General features: G+C 45.6%; 1 protein-coding gene across 2 annotated transcripts in view; it reads left to right on the plus strand.

Moving 5' to 3' along the window:
- The first annotated feature begins 864 nt into the window (after positions 1-864).
- KIAA0930 (KIAA0930 ortholog) overlaps positions 865-19,492 on the plus strand; it is a 70,228-nt gene continuing 51,600 nt past the window's right edge. For both annotated transcript variants that reach the window (XM_032180994.1, XM_032181067.1), the window contains exon 1: positions 865-1,107. In XM_032180994.1, coding sequence (XP_032036885.1) covers positions 975-1,107 — 133 coding nt within the window. In that variant the 5' untranslated portion in view covers positions 865-974. The remainder of the gene's footprint in view (positions 1,108-19,492) is intronic.

Here is a 19,492-nt window from a genome sequence, read left to right on the forward strand (position 1 = left end):
GAAACGAAACAACCAGATACAACAATGGCAGAGGTCTTTAAGTCCCTTAATTGTATGTCCACGCTGCCCATTGCATTGTAAAAACTAAATATTTTGCTGAAAAAAATGCAGTGACTGCAAATTTCTCTCGTGTTCATTTCAGCATGTGGGCCTTCCACAGAAAGCATTCTTGTCTATGCCCCTGTAATAGGAAATCAGTATATAGTTGTAAAAAGCTATCATTGATATCATTGATAACTTATTTGTGTCAGAAGCTGGCTTGAAATTGAAACTAGCAATGCGGCATAAATGTCTGCTATTTTGGAGAGCAATCATTCATCATTTGGAAGCTTTTTTTTTTTTTTTTTTTTTTTTTTTCCTTATTAAGCTCTAGCAGAAAGCCAAGCTCTAAGGTGATGTCTAGCTTAAGTTCTCTGACCTCTTTTCTCCTCCGAATTATCACCTTCAGGACTAAGTTTCAAATGGGACTTTGGAAAGGGGGGAGGGGTCGGAATGTTGCACAAGCCTCGTGATGTTTTTAGGAAGTGAGGAGGGAATAAAACAATATCGTTCAGTGACTGGTTTGCAAAAGAAAGGCGATTGTGTTGCTCTCCAGCTGCAGCCACAAACTGATGAGGGCCTGGCTACAGCTAGGGAGCAGGACGTGGGGGTGCTAGGCTGCCTGTGGGTCGGGCTGGTGACCAAAGCGTCCCGGACCCCTCCCCCCCCCCGGGCGCTTCTTCTCGAGGGCCGCAGCCCCCATAGGGTCGGGCGGCCGGAGGCGGAAGGGCTGGGGCTAGGGCTAGGGCTGGGGCTGCGGGGCCGAGCGGCTCCGCAGGGGGAGCCCGGGAGCCGCGGTGGGCCGGGCCGAGCCGAGCCGAGCCGGACTGGGCTGGGCTGGGCTCGGCTCTCCGCTCCCTCAGCGCCGCCACGGCGCGGCCTCGGCTCCGACCGGCGGCGGCCGGGGCTGACATGAGAGCGTGGCCGACGGCACCATGGCCTCTGCCGGCAGCGGGCCGCGGGACGAGCGGGCGGGTGGCGAGCCGGGCCGCTCCCTGCAGCACATGCTGCGGGCGATAGCGGAGGAGCGCAGCCGCGCCGGGCTCCGCCAGGAGATCAGCGGCCTCGGTGAGTGGTGGCACGGCACGGGTCGGCCCAGCACGGCCCGGCGGCGGTGGGAGCCCAAGCCCGGCCTGAGGGCTCCGGGGGTGCCGGCGGGCGCAGCCCTGGGCGACTCCATTGTCTGCGCTGCCCTTGCAGCCAGCAGGCATCGCGTAACAACTATATATATATATACATATTTAATTTTTTTTCAGCGAAAAGTATTTTTTTTTTTTCAATACGAGTATTTTGTTGTTCTGCTAGCCTGGTTCCTTGTGAATTTCTTCCCCACCCGGGAGCCCCCCGGGTGAGTGGGTGGCTGCTTGTTGTGGTCGGGGTGTGGAGGCTTCCAGCCCGGTTGCGTACGGCTCAGCCCGTGTTGTAGCCTAACACGCCCCCGTTTAGCTGAGGGTGAAAACAGAGTTATGAAATGGGAGCTCGAAGCAGAGGTTTGGTTGGCTTTCGACACGTGGTACGTACAACAGCTGCCTTAACCTAGGTCATTCGCTATGGGAAACTCTCCCAGCCCAGGTAATGCTTGGAAGTGGCTCGTTATTATGTGCAACGGTGGAGATTGTAACTCTGGGAGACAAGAGACACCGACGTGAGGACAGCTTTCTGCCTTATTCGGGACTCTTGTGTATCCTGTGCTGTGAGGGATGGATGCCCAAGAGTGTTTGAAGAGGCAGGGCTCTCAATAGCGTCTGTGAAATCATGCTGTTATTTTTTTCCATGTGGCCTCTGTTAATTACTCAACCTTCGTCAGCTTGCTTTTCCCAAATGTCTGTTTCCAAGTCTTTCTTTGGTCTCTGTAATGTGGGTTGGCATGGGAAATCCTGCTGGTTCTCCTGGGGCCCCATAGGGAGGAATGGGCTCTCCCCTCTTTATTTTTGTCCTGCATGTCATGAAAGCTTGTGAAAATAGAGAGAAATGATGAGTCTTTCCTGTTTCTTTACACTTTTCCTAGTAGAATTGCATCCCCAGATTATATTGGGGTATAAAAATGTTATAGGGCCAAATAAAGTGTTGTGGCAAAGACCCTGTAAGCAAAAGGGGGAGAAAATGACTGTGAGATCACATTTGTTGAAAAGATGTTGTCAGCTCATGTTTGGCCATACCAAGTTTGAATAAGAATAAAAGCTCACTGGAATAGAAATTCTACCACTGGTTTCTTTTACTGGAATCAGCTGGTAAGAACACAGAAAAGCTTCCTCGCCGCTTGTGTTTGAACATGTATCCACAGCTACTTACCCTGAGAAGCCCAACTGTGTTGCTTTGGGATGGCTGTGCGAGCTGTGGGACAGTACTGCACTTCTGTCCTGCCAGCTGGAGACTTGTAAGGAAAAACCCTGGAGAACTGCTCAGCTTGGCGTGCTGAGAGCCTTATCTCAGCTGTGCAGGATCTCTCCTGTGCCCGTGCTGTGTGAGCATAGGTTATACATCACCACAGGAGCGTCTTGCGTGTTCAGTTTTTACATGCAGGGAATGGAGCTGAACTTCCACCTGCAGGCACCATGGCTGCTTGACGGGCTGTAGCTGTTGTGCATTTCCCACCGTCGTGGTGTCCTGCAGGCAGAGGCGCTGTTGATATGGAGTGGGACCTCTCTTGGGATCAGAAATGCAGGCTCAGATTGTCACCTGAACACTTAAATTGTTGCAACATCTGACCAGTTTTTTTCTTTTTGAATTTGTACCTACTATTCCTTATGGTTTGGGAGGGATGTATTGGAAAGTTTTGGTAAGGCCTAGCAGGTAAAGCTCTTAGTGCTATGAATTGCCACACTTGTATATCAAAGGGTTTTCCAAGACTTCCATTTCATAGTGTTGCACGTTGGTACATAACGTTGTCACTCCCTGTGAATTTGTCCTTTTTCCTTACTCTGTGGTTTGTTACTAGGACAATGGTTTAAGTACTTCTCTTAAGTAAAAATACTGAGCTTTTGGAGTTGGGCTCAGCAGACACTGCAAATGGAAAGGCCATCAGGTGAAACCGCATGGCTGAAATTCACACATGTCTGGACCGCAATAGCAAGTGCAAAGCATGAAAGGGAGCCAAAGTAGCCATGAGCTAGCTACATTTGGCCTTGGTAACACTGCAGGCATAAAGGTACAGGCTTTCCCTTGAGCTCAGTGCTCTTGCAACTGGTTGTGGTCCCCTATGGGTTCACACAGCTGACACAGAAGCTTTCTTCTGCATGCTATTATCCAAAACAGCCCTGATGGCTGTATGCTTACCTGGGCCAAGTCACATGCTGGGCTGCAGGACCAGCACAGCTGTGGCTGATTTTATGTGGGTGGTTTGTCTTCTTATAGTGGCCAAATCCTTTTCAGCTGTGTCCAGAACCATGGTAGGCCAAATCTGTTGTGAGTTCTACTTGCTCTTGAAATCAGCTGGCAAAGGCCTTGATCCCTTAAAAAAAATATCTGGATTTTCCTGAGTGTTGTTAACCCCTTTACAGTAAACAGGGACTCAGGGGTCAAATATGTGAAGCCTCTTCCTTTTTATGTGTTTCCTTTAAGTGATCTATTTCCCCACTTTAGGGAGAAAACTTATTTTTGCTGATGTTGGGTTTTGGTGAGAATTGCTTTTTCTCAAGAATATCATGTGAGTGGTTAGAAAAATGTTGTCCAAAGCTGTGTAAATCCCCTCATATGGGATTTTCCATGTTTTGCTGTTTGTGCAGTGTAGAAAATACAGCAAATCCCCTGACATCATGCTTCAGAATAATGACTCATACATGACTCTGTACCAAACTGCTTAGAGGGAAGGATGATGCCACTGAGAGAGGTCTGGGCTGTGCGTCAGTTTCATCCAGTTGTGTGGAGCATTATGCCAACATTGCAGTCAAAACTGGCTCTGAAATGCAGTTTGGTACAGCATTTAAAATTGTTCTTGTTCAGGGGGAGTGATGGGCTTGCTTTGTCTTTTAGATGCTGACAGGTTCATTGGCTGTCTGTGAGTACTGCACCTTTCCTTTTAGGACCTGCTTGATAAGAACATAAATAATGTTAACTGTGGACTTTCCAGCTGCTGATTTTCTGTCTGGAATCCCTTCCCATGCTATATTTGCTTTCCTCAACTTTGTTGAACATAAAGCTCTGAGGGTATTTTGGCCAAAGCCCTGAACTGGGAGGGGTTTGCTTATGCCTGAAATGGCTGTGTAGTGTTCTAAGATGCTTAATTTCTTTGTGTCCTTCTGCCCTCCAGGGATGAATTGCCCTGTCTTCAGCGTGGCATAATGTGCTTGGATGGAGGTGTGACTTGCTACATACTGGAATTTATAATTAAAAAGGAGGAAAAAAGCAGTAGGTAGGTCTGAATAATGTCTTGAACTGTGGCTGATTGTTAATGGAGCTGTAGCGAGGCTCCTGGGAGGCAGCTGGTTCAGGAATATGTGAGCTGTCAAAAACTGCTGTCTCTAGGCACTGGGGATCTGCAATTCTAGTGTTTACAGGTGCAAGTCAAGAGGCCAGACCCAGCAGAAAGCCTGATAGTCCTATCTGTAATGAAGTGCTTCCCTTTGGCTTCCTGTCAGTAGAGGAGATGCTTTGTGTCTCTGACCCACTGTTGATAAGGGGAGGGCAGAGGGATGTGTTGTTGGCAGAGGGACAGCAGAAAGAGGAACCTTTATCCTTAAAGCCTGAGGATTGTGTGGACTTGTTTGTGCAGCATTGCTCCTCAGAGCTTGTCATGTGAGTAAAGGCAGTGGGATGATTCATGTGCCAAATGATCTTGATGAATAAATCCTGGAAATACATAGGTCGCTGGCCTTCCAGAGAGAAGGAAAGGACGGGGGCATATGCTAAGTGCTCATGCACATGAGCCTTGTGAAAATATGACAGGAACGTGAAGACCTCAGTGGGAAAATGTAGGCAGAAGGATGAAGCATAGCAAAATAAGTGTTTGGAAAGCCAACTGGGTTAAAACAATAATTAAAAAGAATTACAAATAATTCAGACTTGGAAGTACTAAATTCAGGCCTTAACTTCATCATAGTGCGGTAACTATTTTAATTAAATTATAATATTCAAAAAGGATACATTTGTTTTTGGAACTGAAGAAAGTGTAACTGCTGAGTAGGTGGAAATATCTGCTGGGGATTTGCTGCACTACAGAACTAGTTTGACAGGAGTAACTTGGATGCAGAAAGAAAATACATTCTTCATTCATATTTGTAACTGGAGCTAGTTGGGTGACTTGTCCCCTCAGAGCTGAGAGACTACAAAAGCTGAGAAGCTTTTTCTTTTGATGTGTGAATAACAAGAAGGTATGTAAATTGCTTCTGTTCTTCTGAAAGCTTGCAAACAGTCAAATTCACTAACTTACAGATAAGTTCCACTGTAATGGGTTAATTTATTATACTTATGTATCGCTAAACTTTCCTTTTATTCAACACATTTAGAAGGTTTTCTCAGTTTAAAATATTCTTTTATTAATTGTACCTTAATATTTGTACAAGTGCTTTTGTCCTGTTGACAAAACCTTTTGCAGCTAAGAATGGGAAATGTTCAATAAGGATGAATATTCAAAATCTGCAAACGTATGTTACTGTAAGTAACTTAAAAATAGTAAAATAAAAAAAAAAGAAGTGCATGAGGTAGCTTCCTAATGAATAAAAATATCGTAGTGTTCTAGCCAGGAAGAATGTTTTTCCTTCTAGGAAGTGTTCTAGGAAGTATGAATCCAATGCAAGATAAAATAGATTATTTGAATCTGAGTTAAGTAAGTATATTTTGAAGTCAGTGATGTAACCAGCTTACCCAGGGTATTGAACCTCAGATCCACTGGAGAAATTTGAGCAAACAGCAAGCATATGAGACATAATGAGACAACGCATACAATTTTTTTTAAGGCAGAAGGGGAAGATAAGTTTAAAGCTGCCTTTTTTTTTTTTTTTTTTTTTTTTTTTTTTCTCATGTGGGAAAACTAGCTAGGAGAAAATTCTGAAGTCAGGCGTGTCTGTGTACATGTGACCTGACCTGTAGTACTGCTTGGACATGGATGCTGGTGGAGAAGCTGTAGACAATGCTGGAACCCCTTCTGAGACCCCATCGTGTTGGTGCTGGGGTGGGAAGGGGTGTCTGTTTGTCCAGCAGCCCTGCGTGCAGGACCAATGAGGATGTACTCCCTAGATCCTGTGAGGGATCCCCTTGCTCTGTATTGCAGCGAGGAGCAGGGCCAGCCACGTAAGAGGAGCCTGCAGTGCTCATCTGCAACAGACCTCAGCAACCAGCATCTGTGCAAGGAGTTCTGTTTATACTCCCAGTAAATCAGGCATGCGAAAATCTGGTGGAGGGTAGCTCTGTGTGCTTGCTTCAGGGCTGGAGTGAGTAATCTTATAAACCAGGGTGTAGCACTGGTCTTTCAGGTAGCATCTCTTGCTGTAATGCATCAGTGAGGACAAAGTGGGGAAAGGCAGATGCAGGGAAGCGTACTTTCATTGAAGGACAGGATATTTAAGAATATTAACTTAGGATCAAGCCTGTAACGTCTGCTTCCTTCTCATCTACTTTTTAAAATATCACCTTATGACAGCCATATAAGACAGCTTCTGGACTCTCAGGAAGCTGATTGCATCTGTTTCCTACTGACTACTGTGCTGTGGAGAATGGCAGTCTGGGGTACAATCCCAGGGCTGCACCCCCCAGAGGTTTTTTTTTTTTTTTTTAAAGAAAATTATTATTTAGTTATTCATTAAAATTTCTGTTTTGCTGGTTTATTAGAACCCTGCTCACACTGTTGGAGCTAATAGCCTGTCAGGCTTTCCATTACACACCGGTGTTTCCAAGGGATTTGTAACTTGGCTATGAAAGCTAGTGTCTGGCAGGAGCTTGACGGACATCATCTCAGATCAATAATATAATGTGGTCTTTCTATTACAGCTTTTACATGTTTTTGACCAGCTAGGTTATTAGTTTATTTTTGTTTTAATGGAGATGGTTTAGGGATTTCCATGTCCTGCTCAAGAATATAAATGTTCAATTTATAAGAGTCAGCCTGGAGATGTTGCAATAAGGAGGGCAGATTGAAACAACAACAAAAAAAATCGACAGCTAAAACCAAAATATCCTTTAGATCTCTGTTACCCCCAACTAAATAGGCAGTTTAGTTCTTAAAACAAGGCATGCTGGAGTAGTTTTAAAATCCCGATCTGTATGGATGTAGTTCTAGTTAATAACACCACGGTTTTGTTCTAGCAGTGTACTGCATTAATCTTGAAAGGGACTACTGGTTGCAAATCTATTTTGAAGTCTGGGTTCTGTTTTGACCTTTAAAATGAATGGGAGGTCTGGTTTTGGGATTAAAGTACAGTTTGCCATTACAGTTCAGGATGGATCTTTTTCCTTTTCCTTTCTATTTTCCTTTTCAAACATGAAGTTAAAGATTAAACAAGGGTAGGAGAACTGTAGCTTTCCAGGTGTTCCAGAACTATGTTTGAGGCCACCCAATCTATTGTACTGTCTGGTATCCTTCGTGGGAAATTGTATCATTGGACTCTGTCTTTCCCCTTTAACCATAACATGCTCACTCAGCCTTACTGAGACTGCCCCTGGCTTTGATGTCAATTTTTGGGTGATGAAAATCTTTACAGCTCAATCGTGACCTAGCTTTTCATGAGCTACCACACAGAGGAGAGAGGCCCTATATCGATAACTGCCAGAGGCCTCCTCCACAGCTGGATTCTCAGTTTCAGGAGGCTTGCATTAAGCATTGCTGAAGCTTTATCACTCTGTTGTGGCTGTGGAGTCAGGTTTTCTGTAGAAAGATGAGCAGTGCTAAGCTTTTGTATGCTTGGGTGGTGCTTCTCTTGATAAGATGGATGTGGAGGGTGCATTACTGCCAGTTATCCGTATTTGGAAATAATACAGGTAGTTTTAGCTCCGGTCTCTGTATATCTAACTACCAAGTATGGTGAAAAGAGGAAAAGTGTTGGGATGTGGCGTAATGACAACATGGACACCAGGGTTCTTTTAAGATCAGTGACTTGAACGTCTTTTATTGATGGCAATAACTTCAACTTCTATCATTGAGGACATAACTTCAGCTCCTTATTGAGGACAGGCTCCCTTCTTATACCACTAGCTCTACAGCAGTACTTTCCCACTCACTATTCATTGGTTAACAACCTTGCCTGGCAACAGCAAACACTTAGCAACTTCCATGTCTTAACGGTTGGAGAACAAGTAGTTTGAGACAGCACGGCTTCTCCTGATTCACCCTTCCTTGTTCCTTCTAAACTCTACATTCCTCATGGCCTCATCATTAAGAATCCGATGTTATCACCAACCATGGGGCTTGCCGACCAATACTCGCACGTTGGGACTTCTGGGGTCTGTCCCACAGAGCTCCATTTAATCAGCTGGTACTTGAGAGATGGATTAAAATGCCAGTGAAGCTAGAGCTGGTTTTGTACTGTGAAGAGTTTGATTTAATGGCATGTAGATGCTGAAACACCCTCACGGTGAGGGAAATGTTTTGAAATGAATTTACAGTAGTCTAAGGGACGTGAAAGATTTCACCGGGAATGTGTTTGTTTGTATGTCTGTCCAGAGAACAAATACAGCAGTTCTTGAATGCCTAACTGTTATATTTTTAGTAAAGAGCATGTTCACTAACCTGCTTTAAAGGGCCTTTGAAGATGGTTTTAAATTTCTGTAAATGGCAGTGATCTGCAATTCATGGGGTGTTTGGTTTGATTTAAGTGATCAGTTTTAAGGAGATGAATTTCTTCCCTCCTAAGTGCCATTCCTGGTTGGTTGCTGCCTGCACCCATGTTTCCCAAAACAAAGCAGCAAGCTCATTGTGGCATGTCGTTGAGATAAAAGCTCTATGTAAACCCATATGGCTTTCTAAATAATCATAATACAAAGCTTTATACACTTCATAGAAATGCTTAAATTCTTTTTTGCTTGGTTTTAGTGGGAAGCTTAATTCTGTGTAAATAATGAAGATCTGAATATATGACCTGTGTTTTCATAACAAGGGTAACTAAACTCTGTAGTCAAAGCACCAAGTGAATTGTTAACAGGCCATGTTTTACATGAATAAAGGGGAACTAATTTCATACTCTTTATCTTTTGATCCTATAAGTACAGATTACATTGTGTTGCATTCTTTGGTCTAACTAGTTAGATATTCATATGGGAATTGCTCATAGGCAGCTTTTTTCTTTTTTTTTTTTTTTTGCTTTCGATTAAAAATGTAATGGATGGAGAGGTGCTTGTGAATGAAGGTGTCTTTAAAATGTTCCAGGATCAGAATAACTGTTGAATAGAAGTAAAATATTTCACAACTGTCAGGCCAGTTCATTTGTTGAGATGTATGTGTATACATATGCATAATTCTACACGTTGTTCCTATGACAAGATTTAAAAAAACAAATTGCAGAAGGATGGATTTACTACCTGTTCTGTGTGTCCTTGCTCCTGGCTGCTCCTAGAAGTCATTGAAAAAGTAGCTGATCCTAATACTTGAAGGAAAAAAAAAAAGTGAGACCCAAAGTACATTCTTTGCTGTTTCTTAAATTTTGTGGGTTTGCATTTATTTAAAAATTAACAATACTAGGTGGCTCCAATATGAAGCTATTGAAAGCTTTGACGTTGCTTGGAATCCTGTCTGGTGGCTCACCGTGTTCTGCACTGAGGCCTCCTGGTTTGGCTCTGTCAGTGATACTGGAAAGTAGGTATGGCACCCAGAGCAGGCGTGTGTCCCTTCTCTGGGAACTGTGGTCTGCTCTGTGCCACCCTGCCAGGAGCATCGTTTTCAGCCAGCAATATTTTACAGCCAGAAATGTTTTTCCAGTGTCACTAGGGGTTTTCCAGTGTCACTACGGGCTGTCATCTACCTGATGTTTGCTTGGGACTCTGAGTCCTCAAGCAACCTGAGGTTTTATCATTATCTTTGTTTTTACTGGATGTTTCTGACCCTACCTAAAGAGGGGGAGGAGTGAGCCATTCTCTAGAACCTACTTGAGTTCTGTAACCCTGTAAAGAACAAGGCTGCACCAAAAATTAACACAGAGCTTCAGAGATACAGGTTTAGTTTCCATGCGTCTGTGGATTTTGCGTGTAATTTTGGGGAACTCTTTGTACTTGTGTTCCCCATCTGTTATGGGGTGATAAGTCATTGCCTCAGAGGGAAAACTCTCCTGTGGTTGACAGCTCTTCCAGAGTCTTAGGTTCAAAGCGTGGCTGGGATCTGAGAGCCCTCTCCATCAGTAGTGCCCTGGAGGAGGGGAATAGTGGTGGAGTATGCTGTTTGTCCGGCATGGATGGTCCTCTGCAGCTCTGAGCTGCCTGGTGTGGCAGAAAGCAGAGAGCTAACAGGTTGTATACTGCAGCATTCAGGGATTTAAAGGCTTTATTTCCTGTCTGAGCAAGAACAATGCCTGTAAATAACACTTAATTTTGCTTTATTAACAAAACCCATAAACACGAGGCTGTTAGTGTCTTGTTTTGTTGTTATTGGGTGGGGGGGTTGTCAAAACTTGAGTTGTGAGCTCTCTGACCTGAATTATTCTGTATTCCTATGCACATGCCCGAGATGAAGAAAACTACGGGTTCAAACTTTTGTCTTGAGGTATTTTGAATCAGGCAAAAGGGAAGCATAGGCATGTTCCTCTTCCTAGTTTCTTGGCAAGAAACTTTAAAATGAATCACAAATGTTTCTGCAGCAAAATGCTGTGAGAAACACAGCAATTAAAAATGTAACACTGACCTTGTACTTGGTTGTCACTGTCTCTTAAGCCTAAGCTTTAGGGTATTTTCTAAAGCTTGCAAAACACACAAAGGCTTGGGGGTGGAGTCTGGATTTCAGTGACTGTCTGAAGCTTTTATGCATCTCATCAAATGTAAGGTCTATGCTGCAGTGCTATGATTGAATGGAAGAGTATTAAGGTATATAATCTTTACTAGAGAACTGTTGTGACAGCATAGAAAGGCAGTGAACTCTGATCAAAATCCCATGGCAGGGTGTTTGTAACGTAGCTATTGGCTGGTGGTAGGGGAAAGCAGAAAAAGATACTGCCCTCTTGTGCTTTTGCTCAGGAATTTTCTAAATAAGACCTTTCTAGAAAGAAAGAACTCACCTACTCCTACTTGAGCCCTTGTAACTGTCATGAGATGGAGGTAGTGATTTCTCAACAGATGAACGTTGCAACTGCTCTTGGTTTTATAAACTGTGTTTCTTAACTATTTTTAAATCCAGCAAGAGTGGCTGTGTGGGTGCTAAGCAGATGTGATGGCTGTGAGAGAGACCCAGGGTTGGAGAAAAGGCAGAAGAAACAGAGCAGAAGTGTCTAACCACAGTCATGTTATGGGTCAGAGAAAAGGCTAGCAAGTTTCTTAACTGTTTAGTCTAGTATCATATTCCCTGGACGCCAGTTTTGTACACTCGTGCAGGCCTGCCAGTTCCACAGGAATTTGTAGTTGTGCAAAGGCCTGGAAGAGAAATTAGAATGGTGATGCTGGTTAGCAATGGAAAGAGATGGCATGTTTTCTGCAGCTAACTTGTGAATGGTAGGTTAAAATTCCATTAATTAAACCTAGTAGCAGCTTCATAGTAGCTGCTGTTTATCTGAGGTTGTAGGGTGCTGTACTCAGGGCTTTCAAGGAGCAATACCTTTCCTCATGATCACAAGTTAGCTGTAGCACAACAGGCTGGTGTGCTGTCAAGGGGATTGATGGTTCACAGATCTGCTCTTCTGCCAGTGCTGACAGGCCACCAAGAGGCTGATTTCTTGCCCCTTTGGGCAGTCTTACAGTGAAGTGATACGCTGGTGGAGGAAACCTTTTCCTTCTTTGTATGGATGTTGTGTGCTTAAAGAGGGGCCTATCTCTGCAGTCAGAGGAGGCTTCCTAGGGGGTGTAAGTGGCAGAGACCCTTCATTTTTATTTTTAGTTGAATAGGTAAAAGTGTTATCTGAGAAGTCTGTGTCAATAATAATAGGAAGGCTAAAGGCAGATCTGCCAAGTGAACTAAAATATCTAGGCATTAGCAAAGGCATTCAATTTGTTGGGCATAACATTCAATACCACTTTGCTTTATTATGAAGACTTTAGGAAAGCTGCCCTAAGGAGGATTGATTTTTTTTAAAAATTTTTTCCCCACTGTTTTGCTCTTGAGTGTGGTTATTTGCCCCTTTTCCCCCCCCAGAAATATCAAGTTTCCTGCTTCTGTAAACTAGTTTTCCTACATATGTGTGCCAATTTGACCACCCAGTTGACAGATCCAGTGTCAAAGAGGTTTTTGAAATCTTGGCCCCAGGATTGGGTGAAGCGTTGGTCATCAGCTTCTTGAAGTGAGCAGGCTTGTGGTTGGGAAGGCAAGTGAGAATTACAGCTTTTGGGCTGAAATTACCAAGTGCTTACTCAGAGAGCTGCTGCCAATGTTTCTACTTAAAAACAGACTGAATTTGGATAATACCGGGTTTTGTGTGTTATCATTGTGGGCAGGTGTGGGAAATCTCTATTTTCTTACAAACTGCTGTTGTAGTAATTCGTTCCTTCTGCCTTGATAGTGTGATGTTAAGTAGAAGCATGCCGTAGGGAGAAGATATTAGGGAAGGCAAGTACTTGAAAACATAAGAAACAAACATACTAGGTAGTTTTATAAGACCGGAGTTCTTCTGAAACTTGATTTCCTGGTATTACCTCCTCTACCACAATAGTCTCTTAGATAGTGCAGGAATATTAATTATGAAAATGGAAACATTAGATGCCATAAATTACAGTATTGGCAGACTTTGACAGGCATGAATGATATGGCTTAGAACAAAAATGCTCTGTGTATATATGTAGGATGTGCTTGTCCTGTTCCAGACAGGTTCCTGCAGTCAGTAGTGCCAGCATGCTTTGTAAGTTACCTGGTAGTCTTCAGAGACTTCTTGGGAAGCTTGAGGCTGCTGCTGGCAGGTCCTGGAAAGCAGTGGTAGGAAGTATGTAACCACTTGTCCCTCTTCCACCAGGTTTGAAGTGATTGATTGCTTCCAGTGGAATTGCGGTTGCCTCTGTTAAAGGAGGCCAGTCCCAATTGGTACTTTTGCCACTTGTTCCCAATTAGGCTCACTTAGGCCTTCAATACAGTGAGCTGTTGGGATACCCCTGTCGCTCCAGAAACACAAATGGGTTCTGCCCTTTCATAGCGTATTGACATTAGGGTGCACCAGTGTCCATTAGAGACTTCTGTGGGTCTGATGTGCCAGGCCATCGGATCCACGCAGTCCTGTAAATCCAGAGGCAAGGCCGTCTAGTCCTGATCAAAGTATCCATCACTCAGTTCTTCCAAATGCAAAGAAGAAGTCTCTTTGTTAGGGTCAGGAATAACATTAGCCCTTCTAATCCCTCTGGGGGACTGCCCAACAGAAACTGGAGCAGTAGTTTTCCTAGGAGAACAACTTCAGGCTGCTAGTTTTCCCTGCATGTCATGTATCTGAGCAGCTAGGGTTGACATAGGTTTGCCATCCCAATTCCTTGTGTCCTCTCCATGGTCACGTAGATAAAACCACAGGGTACTGTGTGCTGTGCATCCATGGTCCTCTCTCCCTTGAGTAGAAAAATGCTTACTTTTAATAACTGAGATACTGGTCTGTATGAGTAAGGAGGAAGATGTGTTCTTCAAGCTGTTGGACTTGTGACAGTTTCTCCCCAGCTGAGAAGCAGACCCATTGAGGGAGAGAGAGCTTTTCTTCATATTGCTGAAGCTGGCTAGTCATAAAATCCAGTGTTGGTTCCACTCCATCGCTCCAGTTCTTCGCTGCCAGCCTGCAGAGTGTTCCTTAAACCATCTGCCATGTGGACTGCTTGCATCGGACTTTTATCTGCATCCTTGGTTCTGCGCTCTCACTCTCCCTCCTCAAAGGTGTGTGTGGGGGAATATGATCGGAAAGAAAAAGGCTCACAGTTTGAGGTAAGGATAATTTAATTAGGGAAATTAAATTTAATTTGGGGAAAAGAAAGTAAAATGAAGTAAAGGCTCTGCAGATGTGAAGAGAGAACAATTATTCTCTACTTCCCTTCAATGAGCAATGTCCAGCTGCATCTTGTGAAGCAGGGGCTCAGTACATGTAGAGGTTGTTGGGAAGACAGCCATTTTGATAATGAGCATTCATCCCCTTCCCCAGCTTTTATTGCTGAATGTGACACCACACGGTATGAGATATCCCTTTGGTCAGCTTAGGTCATCTGCCATGGCGATGTCCCCTCCCCACCCCTTGCCCATCTCCAGCCTGCTAATACCTATACGGTCAGCCCTCTGGTTTAGCTACTGTGTTATATTTGTCAGAGACCTCTTCCCCTTGAGGGTGCTGAATTGTGTTAACCACCATTTGATAGGTGCAAGCCAGGTTCCAGCACAGCGCAGCATGCTGTAACTCTGTGGCATTGCCAGGGTCAGGCCATACATCTTTCCAACATTGTCAGGTTTTCAGGGTTCCACACTTGTTCAGGGATGAAGTTTAAAGCCATCCAAGGAGACCACTGTAACAGGTACCTGACCATACCCTCCCTGACACCTTGCCACTCACCACCGTGCTGCCTTGGGGCAGAATCCTGGTGGTAATCTTATTCTTATCCTTGGGGGGGGGGGGGGGGGAGGGGATGAAAAACACGTTCTGGAGACCTAGCAATGGGACTATGTTGGTTACCTAAGGATGTTCAAAGTGCTGAAAAGCTGCTGTAATTAGCCCAGAGAGAAAGGAGGAGGTACCATTCCTCATATCCTTCACCACTTGGTTCCTAAAGGAGGAAAAAAAGAGTGTAGCTGTTCATTCTCTCCAGGAAATGGTTCCCAAAATATGGAGATGGTAGCAATGCTGGGCATGAACACTGGACAAGGCTAAGGGCCAGTACTTTACAGCACAGTGAACTGAAGGAAACAAACAGCCTTCAACAAGCTCTCCAATGTGGTACATAGCAAAAGATAGAATATGGCACAGGTCACATCGAACAGGATCGCAGAACAACATTAAGAGCAAACCAAAGCAGGGGCTCAGTACACATAGGGGTTGTTGGGGAAGACAGACATTTTGATAATGAGCCTTGTTCCCCTTCCTCAGCTTTTATTGCTGAGCGTGACACCACGCAGTATGGGATATCCCTTTGGTCAGTTTTGGTGATATCCCCTCCCCGCCCCTCTGGCCCATCCCTAGCCTTCTGGCTTTGGGTTTGGAGGGAGTCTCGGTGCTGTGGGGCACAGCTCAGCGACAGACAAAACACTGGTGCAATATCGGGGCTGTTTGAGCTGCAAGTGACTGCTGTATGGGATGCTGTGGGGGAAGTTAACTCCATCCCAGCCAGACCCAGCACAGGCATCTATCAGGAACTCTGTGTGTACGTGTTAGATTAGCACTGGCTCTCCTTGTCTTTAATCATGAGGTTCTGGTAATTCAGTTCCGCAGCCAAACTCCTTGTTAATCAGTTCAGTGTTACACAAATGAGTCATAATGAAAACAGTGCCGTAATGATATCTAATAGTGGGAGGCAGCCCGAGATCAGTGTTCCTCTGTGCGGCCTGGGACTATTTCAGGAAGGAGATGGGGATAATGAGCACTGCGGGGTTCTTCCTTCCTCGGGAAATAAGGCATTGACAGCTCCCCTCCAGAGTCTGCTGAATCCCTTGTGGGAGTGGGTGCCCAGACCAGTTGCGCTGATCCCCCAGTGAAATCCCAGCTGTCTTCCAAAGGTTTGTTTCAAGAGTAGAAATGGTGTATGAAATTGTAGAAGGTACTTGTTCAAGGGCCATGGCAGAAGTTGGGAAAACACAACCAAATGTGCCAGCTTCTGGAGAGCAAAGACAACACTCATCTCCGAAGCCTTAGGGAAGTTTGTTTTATCTTTCCTCTTGTGTTTCTGCCTCTGTTTTTGGCAGTCATCAAATGAAGATCAGCCAGGGGTATGTGTCAGGACAAGCTGTGCAGCGCTGGGAAGCGGACTGGGGCTGTGTCCCCGTGGTGCGTCCCAGTAAGTACTGCTCCCCAGTATGTTGCTGTGGGGATGCTGTATCACAGTGGTGGGGGCTGGGAGGCACAGGCCATGACCCACACTCCTGTGACAACCACAGAGGTGACAGGATGGACAGCTCTGTGGCTGCAGATTGTGAGTGGCACAAGCACGTCCAGGCTTTGCACACTCCTCGAGTACGTGGTGGTGAGCAGCCCAGTGGCCATGCTGCACAGGGAAGGGAAGAGGAGCGGCCATGCCAAATGTGTGCGGATCGTGCTGCCCACCAGGGACTGGCAGGAGGAACGCGAGTGGGAGTGGAGGGAGGCTATGGCCAAGCATCCCTGCCTGCCAGGGTGGAGGAGCCCCAACGGGGCTTGAGGGGCACCAAGGATGTCTGGCCATCCAGAAGATTTCTGTGGTGGAGGCGGCTCATTGCTTGTGTGTGATTGAGAGGACCCCTACGTGAGGTAGGGTGGCTTGCGTACGGCCAAGGATGCCACCTGTGTGACAAGGCACGGCTTGTGTACTGCCAAGAATGACCCCTGCATGGCCAAGGTTAACCCCAAACCCTCATGTGGTGTGGGATTCTTCTCCTTAGGGTGGAACCTGCAGATGTTTAGGAAAAGATAGATAGGCTTCTTAGTTTGTGAACAAATGTCAGCTGTGTCTCTGGTGATGTGTTGTGGTGGCTCTGTAACCCCCATCACAACTACTGTGCAAAGTACTTGTGTCCAAATTGTGCACAAGCCTTCACGCTGCACCTCACCCATCCACAACATGCTCAGGAGGGCTTCCTGAGGTGAAGCAGTTGAGCTTGAGAAGCTAAGTCGTGTTCCTGGGCAAAGTGAAGCTGGAAGATTCCTGGCTGCGTTTTTGTTTTATTTTCAGCTTTTCCATAGTATTTGTTTGTTTGGTTTTCCTCACAGCACCTTTCCACAAGGCAAATTATCGCTATGGCCATGTAGCACAGTGCTATGATGCAAGTTCATGCCCAGTGCGAGGGCAGCTCCTGTCCTTCCAGCCCCCAAACCCCAAATTGAAAAGCTGCCCTTTATTGCACCCACCAGTGAGTGGCATGCTGCAGCCCTGAAGCTGGGCTCCTGTCCATGGTGCTGAGCCTCTGTAGTTGGTTTACGTGGCAAGGTTTTGGTAGTGTAGGGTCATAGGGGTAGCTTCTGTGTGAAGAATCTAGAAGCTGCCCCATGTTAGGTAAGGGCCCTGTGGCTGACCAGAACCGATTCAATAAGTGATGTTGTTTGTGCCTCTGTGAGAGCATATTTAAGAAAGGAAAACAAACAAACAAAAACATGCTGCTGCACAGCAGCTGGGAGAGTGAGAGGAGTGAGGAACAGCCTTGCAGGCATCAAGGTCAGTGAAGATGGAGGGGGAGAGGTGCTCCAGGCGCCAGAGCAGAAGTCTCCTGCGGCCTGTGGTGAGGACCATGGTGAAGCAGGCTGTCCCCCTGCAGCCCATGGAGTACCATGGTGGAGCAGGGTTCCATGCTGCAGCCTGTGGAGGAGCCCCCAGTGAAGCAGGTGGACCTGCATTGATGGAGGCTGCGGCCTGTGGAGGACCCCCACCAGAGCAGGCCCCATGCTGGAGCTGCAGCCCGTGGAGAAGAGCCTGAGCAGGTGACCTGGCAGGAGCTGCTGCTAGTGAGGGATCCGTGTTGGAGTAGCGTGCTCCTGATGGATGGACTCCGTGGTACGGACCCATATCTGGAGCAGTTTTGAAGAGCTGATGCCTGTGGGAAGACCACGCAGGATCAGTTTGGGGAGGATGGCATCCCATAGGAGAGACCCCACTTTGGAGCAGGGGCAGAGAGCCACTGAGAAGGAGTGGTGGAGATGAAGGTCTATAGATTGACCTCAACCCCCATTTCTCCGTTCCCCTGTGCCACTTAGGGTGGAGGAGGTGGAAGAGGGTGGATGGGGGGGAATGGTTTCTTTCCTTTCTTTTTAACTTCTGTAGGTTGTTAGTAATAGGCAATAAATCTTACTATCTCCCTCTGCTGAGTCTGTTTTGCCTGTCACGATAATTGCTGAGTGATTTCTATGTCCTTATCTCAACCCTTGAGCACTTTTCATCATATTTTCTACCCCTTTCCCTTTGAGGAGGGAAAGTGGGAGAGTGACTGAGGTTGGGCTTGGCTGCCCACCCAAGTAAAACCACCATAGCCTCATATTTCGCTTTCCCAGCAATAAATTGATCAGTGGGAATTGGGCAGCAAAGGAGAGAGAACTTTTTTTTTTTTTTTTAACTATTTTCTTCTGGACAGGCAGTGATGGTAAATTTACCTTAAACTTTGAGAGAACTTGTCTCCTTGTTCTGTTACTTGTGGTTTCTACAGTGACTTCATTTATTTTGGAAGGCTTTGAGTGCAACTTATTTCAGGTTTTGAATGAATTTGTCGATTATGTTTAAGACCCAAAGTGCCTATGATCAAGAGGATTTGGCATCCTGAGCAGGATAAGATGTCTAAGGGATCATAGGGCACTGTACGATTCCTGTCTGGTGAGGCAGAGCTCTAGGTAATCTCCTGTGAGAGGCGAATGCATAGATCTGAGAAGACCGTATGTGCTGAAATGTGTCAGTCTATGGCTGTTATTTGAGGATGTTCAGGAGGTTGGAGGGAATGTCAGGGCTTCTGATGCAATGCTGTTGTGGTGTTACCCCAGCTAAGCACCACACAACTGCTCGCTTACTCACCCCAGGTAGGATGGGAGAGAATTGGAAAGGCAGAAGTGCGAGAACTCGTGGGTTGGGATGAGAGTTTAATAGGTAAAGCAAAAGCTGCACGTGAAGCAAAGCAAAATAAGGAATTCATTCTTTCCTTCCCATCAGCAGACAGGACTTCAGCCACTTCCAGAAAGGAGGGATTATCTGGTGGAACAGTTTCTTAAGTAGACCAATACCACCCCTCTGAATGTTTTCCCCTTCCTCCTTGTTTAACCCAGCTTTAATTGCTGAGCATGACACCTTATGGTATGGATGCTCCTTTAGTCAGGCTGGCTCAGCTGTCCTGCCTGTGCCCCTTCCCAGCTCCTGGTGCACCCCCTGCCTCCTCACTGGCTGGGCAGCACAAGAAGTCTTTGGCTCTTTGTAAGCACTAAAACAGCAGGTTTTTATCAACAGTATTTTCATCAAAAATCCAAAGCACAGCATCACAGAGGCCTCTGCAAAGAGAATTAGCTCTATCCCAGCCAAAACCATGACAAATGCCTAGGGGGTGAATGATGGAATTTGATCTCCATTGGTTGGAGACGGGGAGGACATGTTGAAAATTACCTGTTAGCTGAAGAAAAGACAAATGATCTGTTTTATTAGGCAATTTGTACTCTTTCAGCCTCTTCCCATTCAAATTAACTCAATAGTTTGGTTGGTATAAAGCCACAGACTTGGTTAAAGGGGACTGGCAGTGCGAGAGGACTTCCTGAATTTGTAACTCCACAGGCTTGTAGCATGGTCTCTA

The sequence above is a fragment of the Aythya fuligula genome, chromosome 1, assembly GCF_009819795.1.
Source record: "Aythya fuligula isolate bAytFul2 chromosome 1, bAytFul2.pri, whole genome shotgun sequence".
NCBI classification, from domain to species: domain Eukaryota; kingdom Metazoa; phylum Chordata; class Aves; order Anseriformes; family Anatidae; genus Aythya; species Aythya fuligula.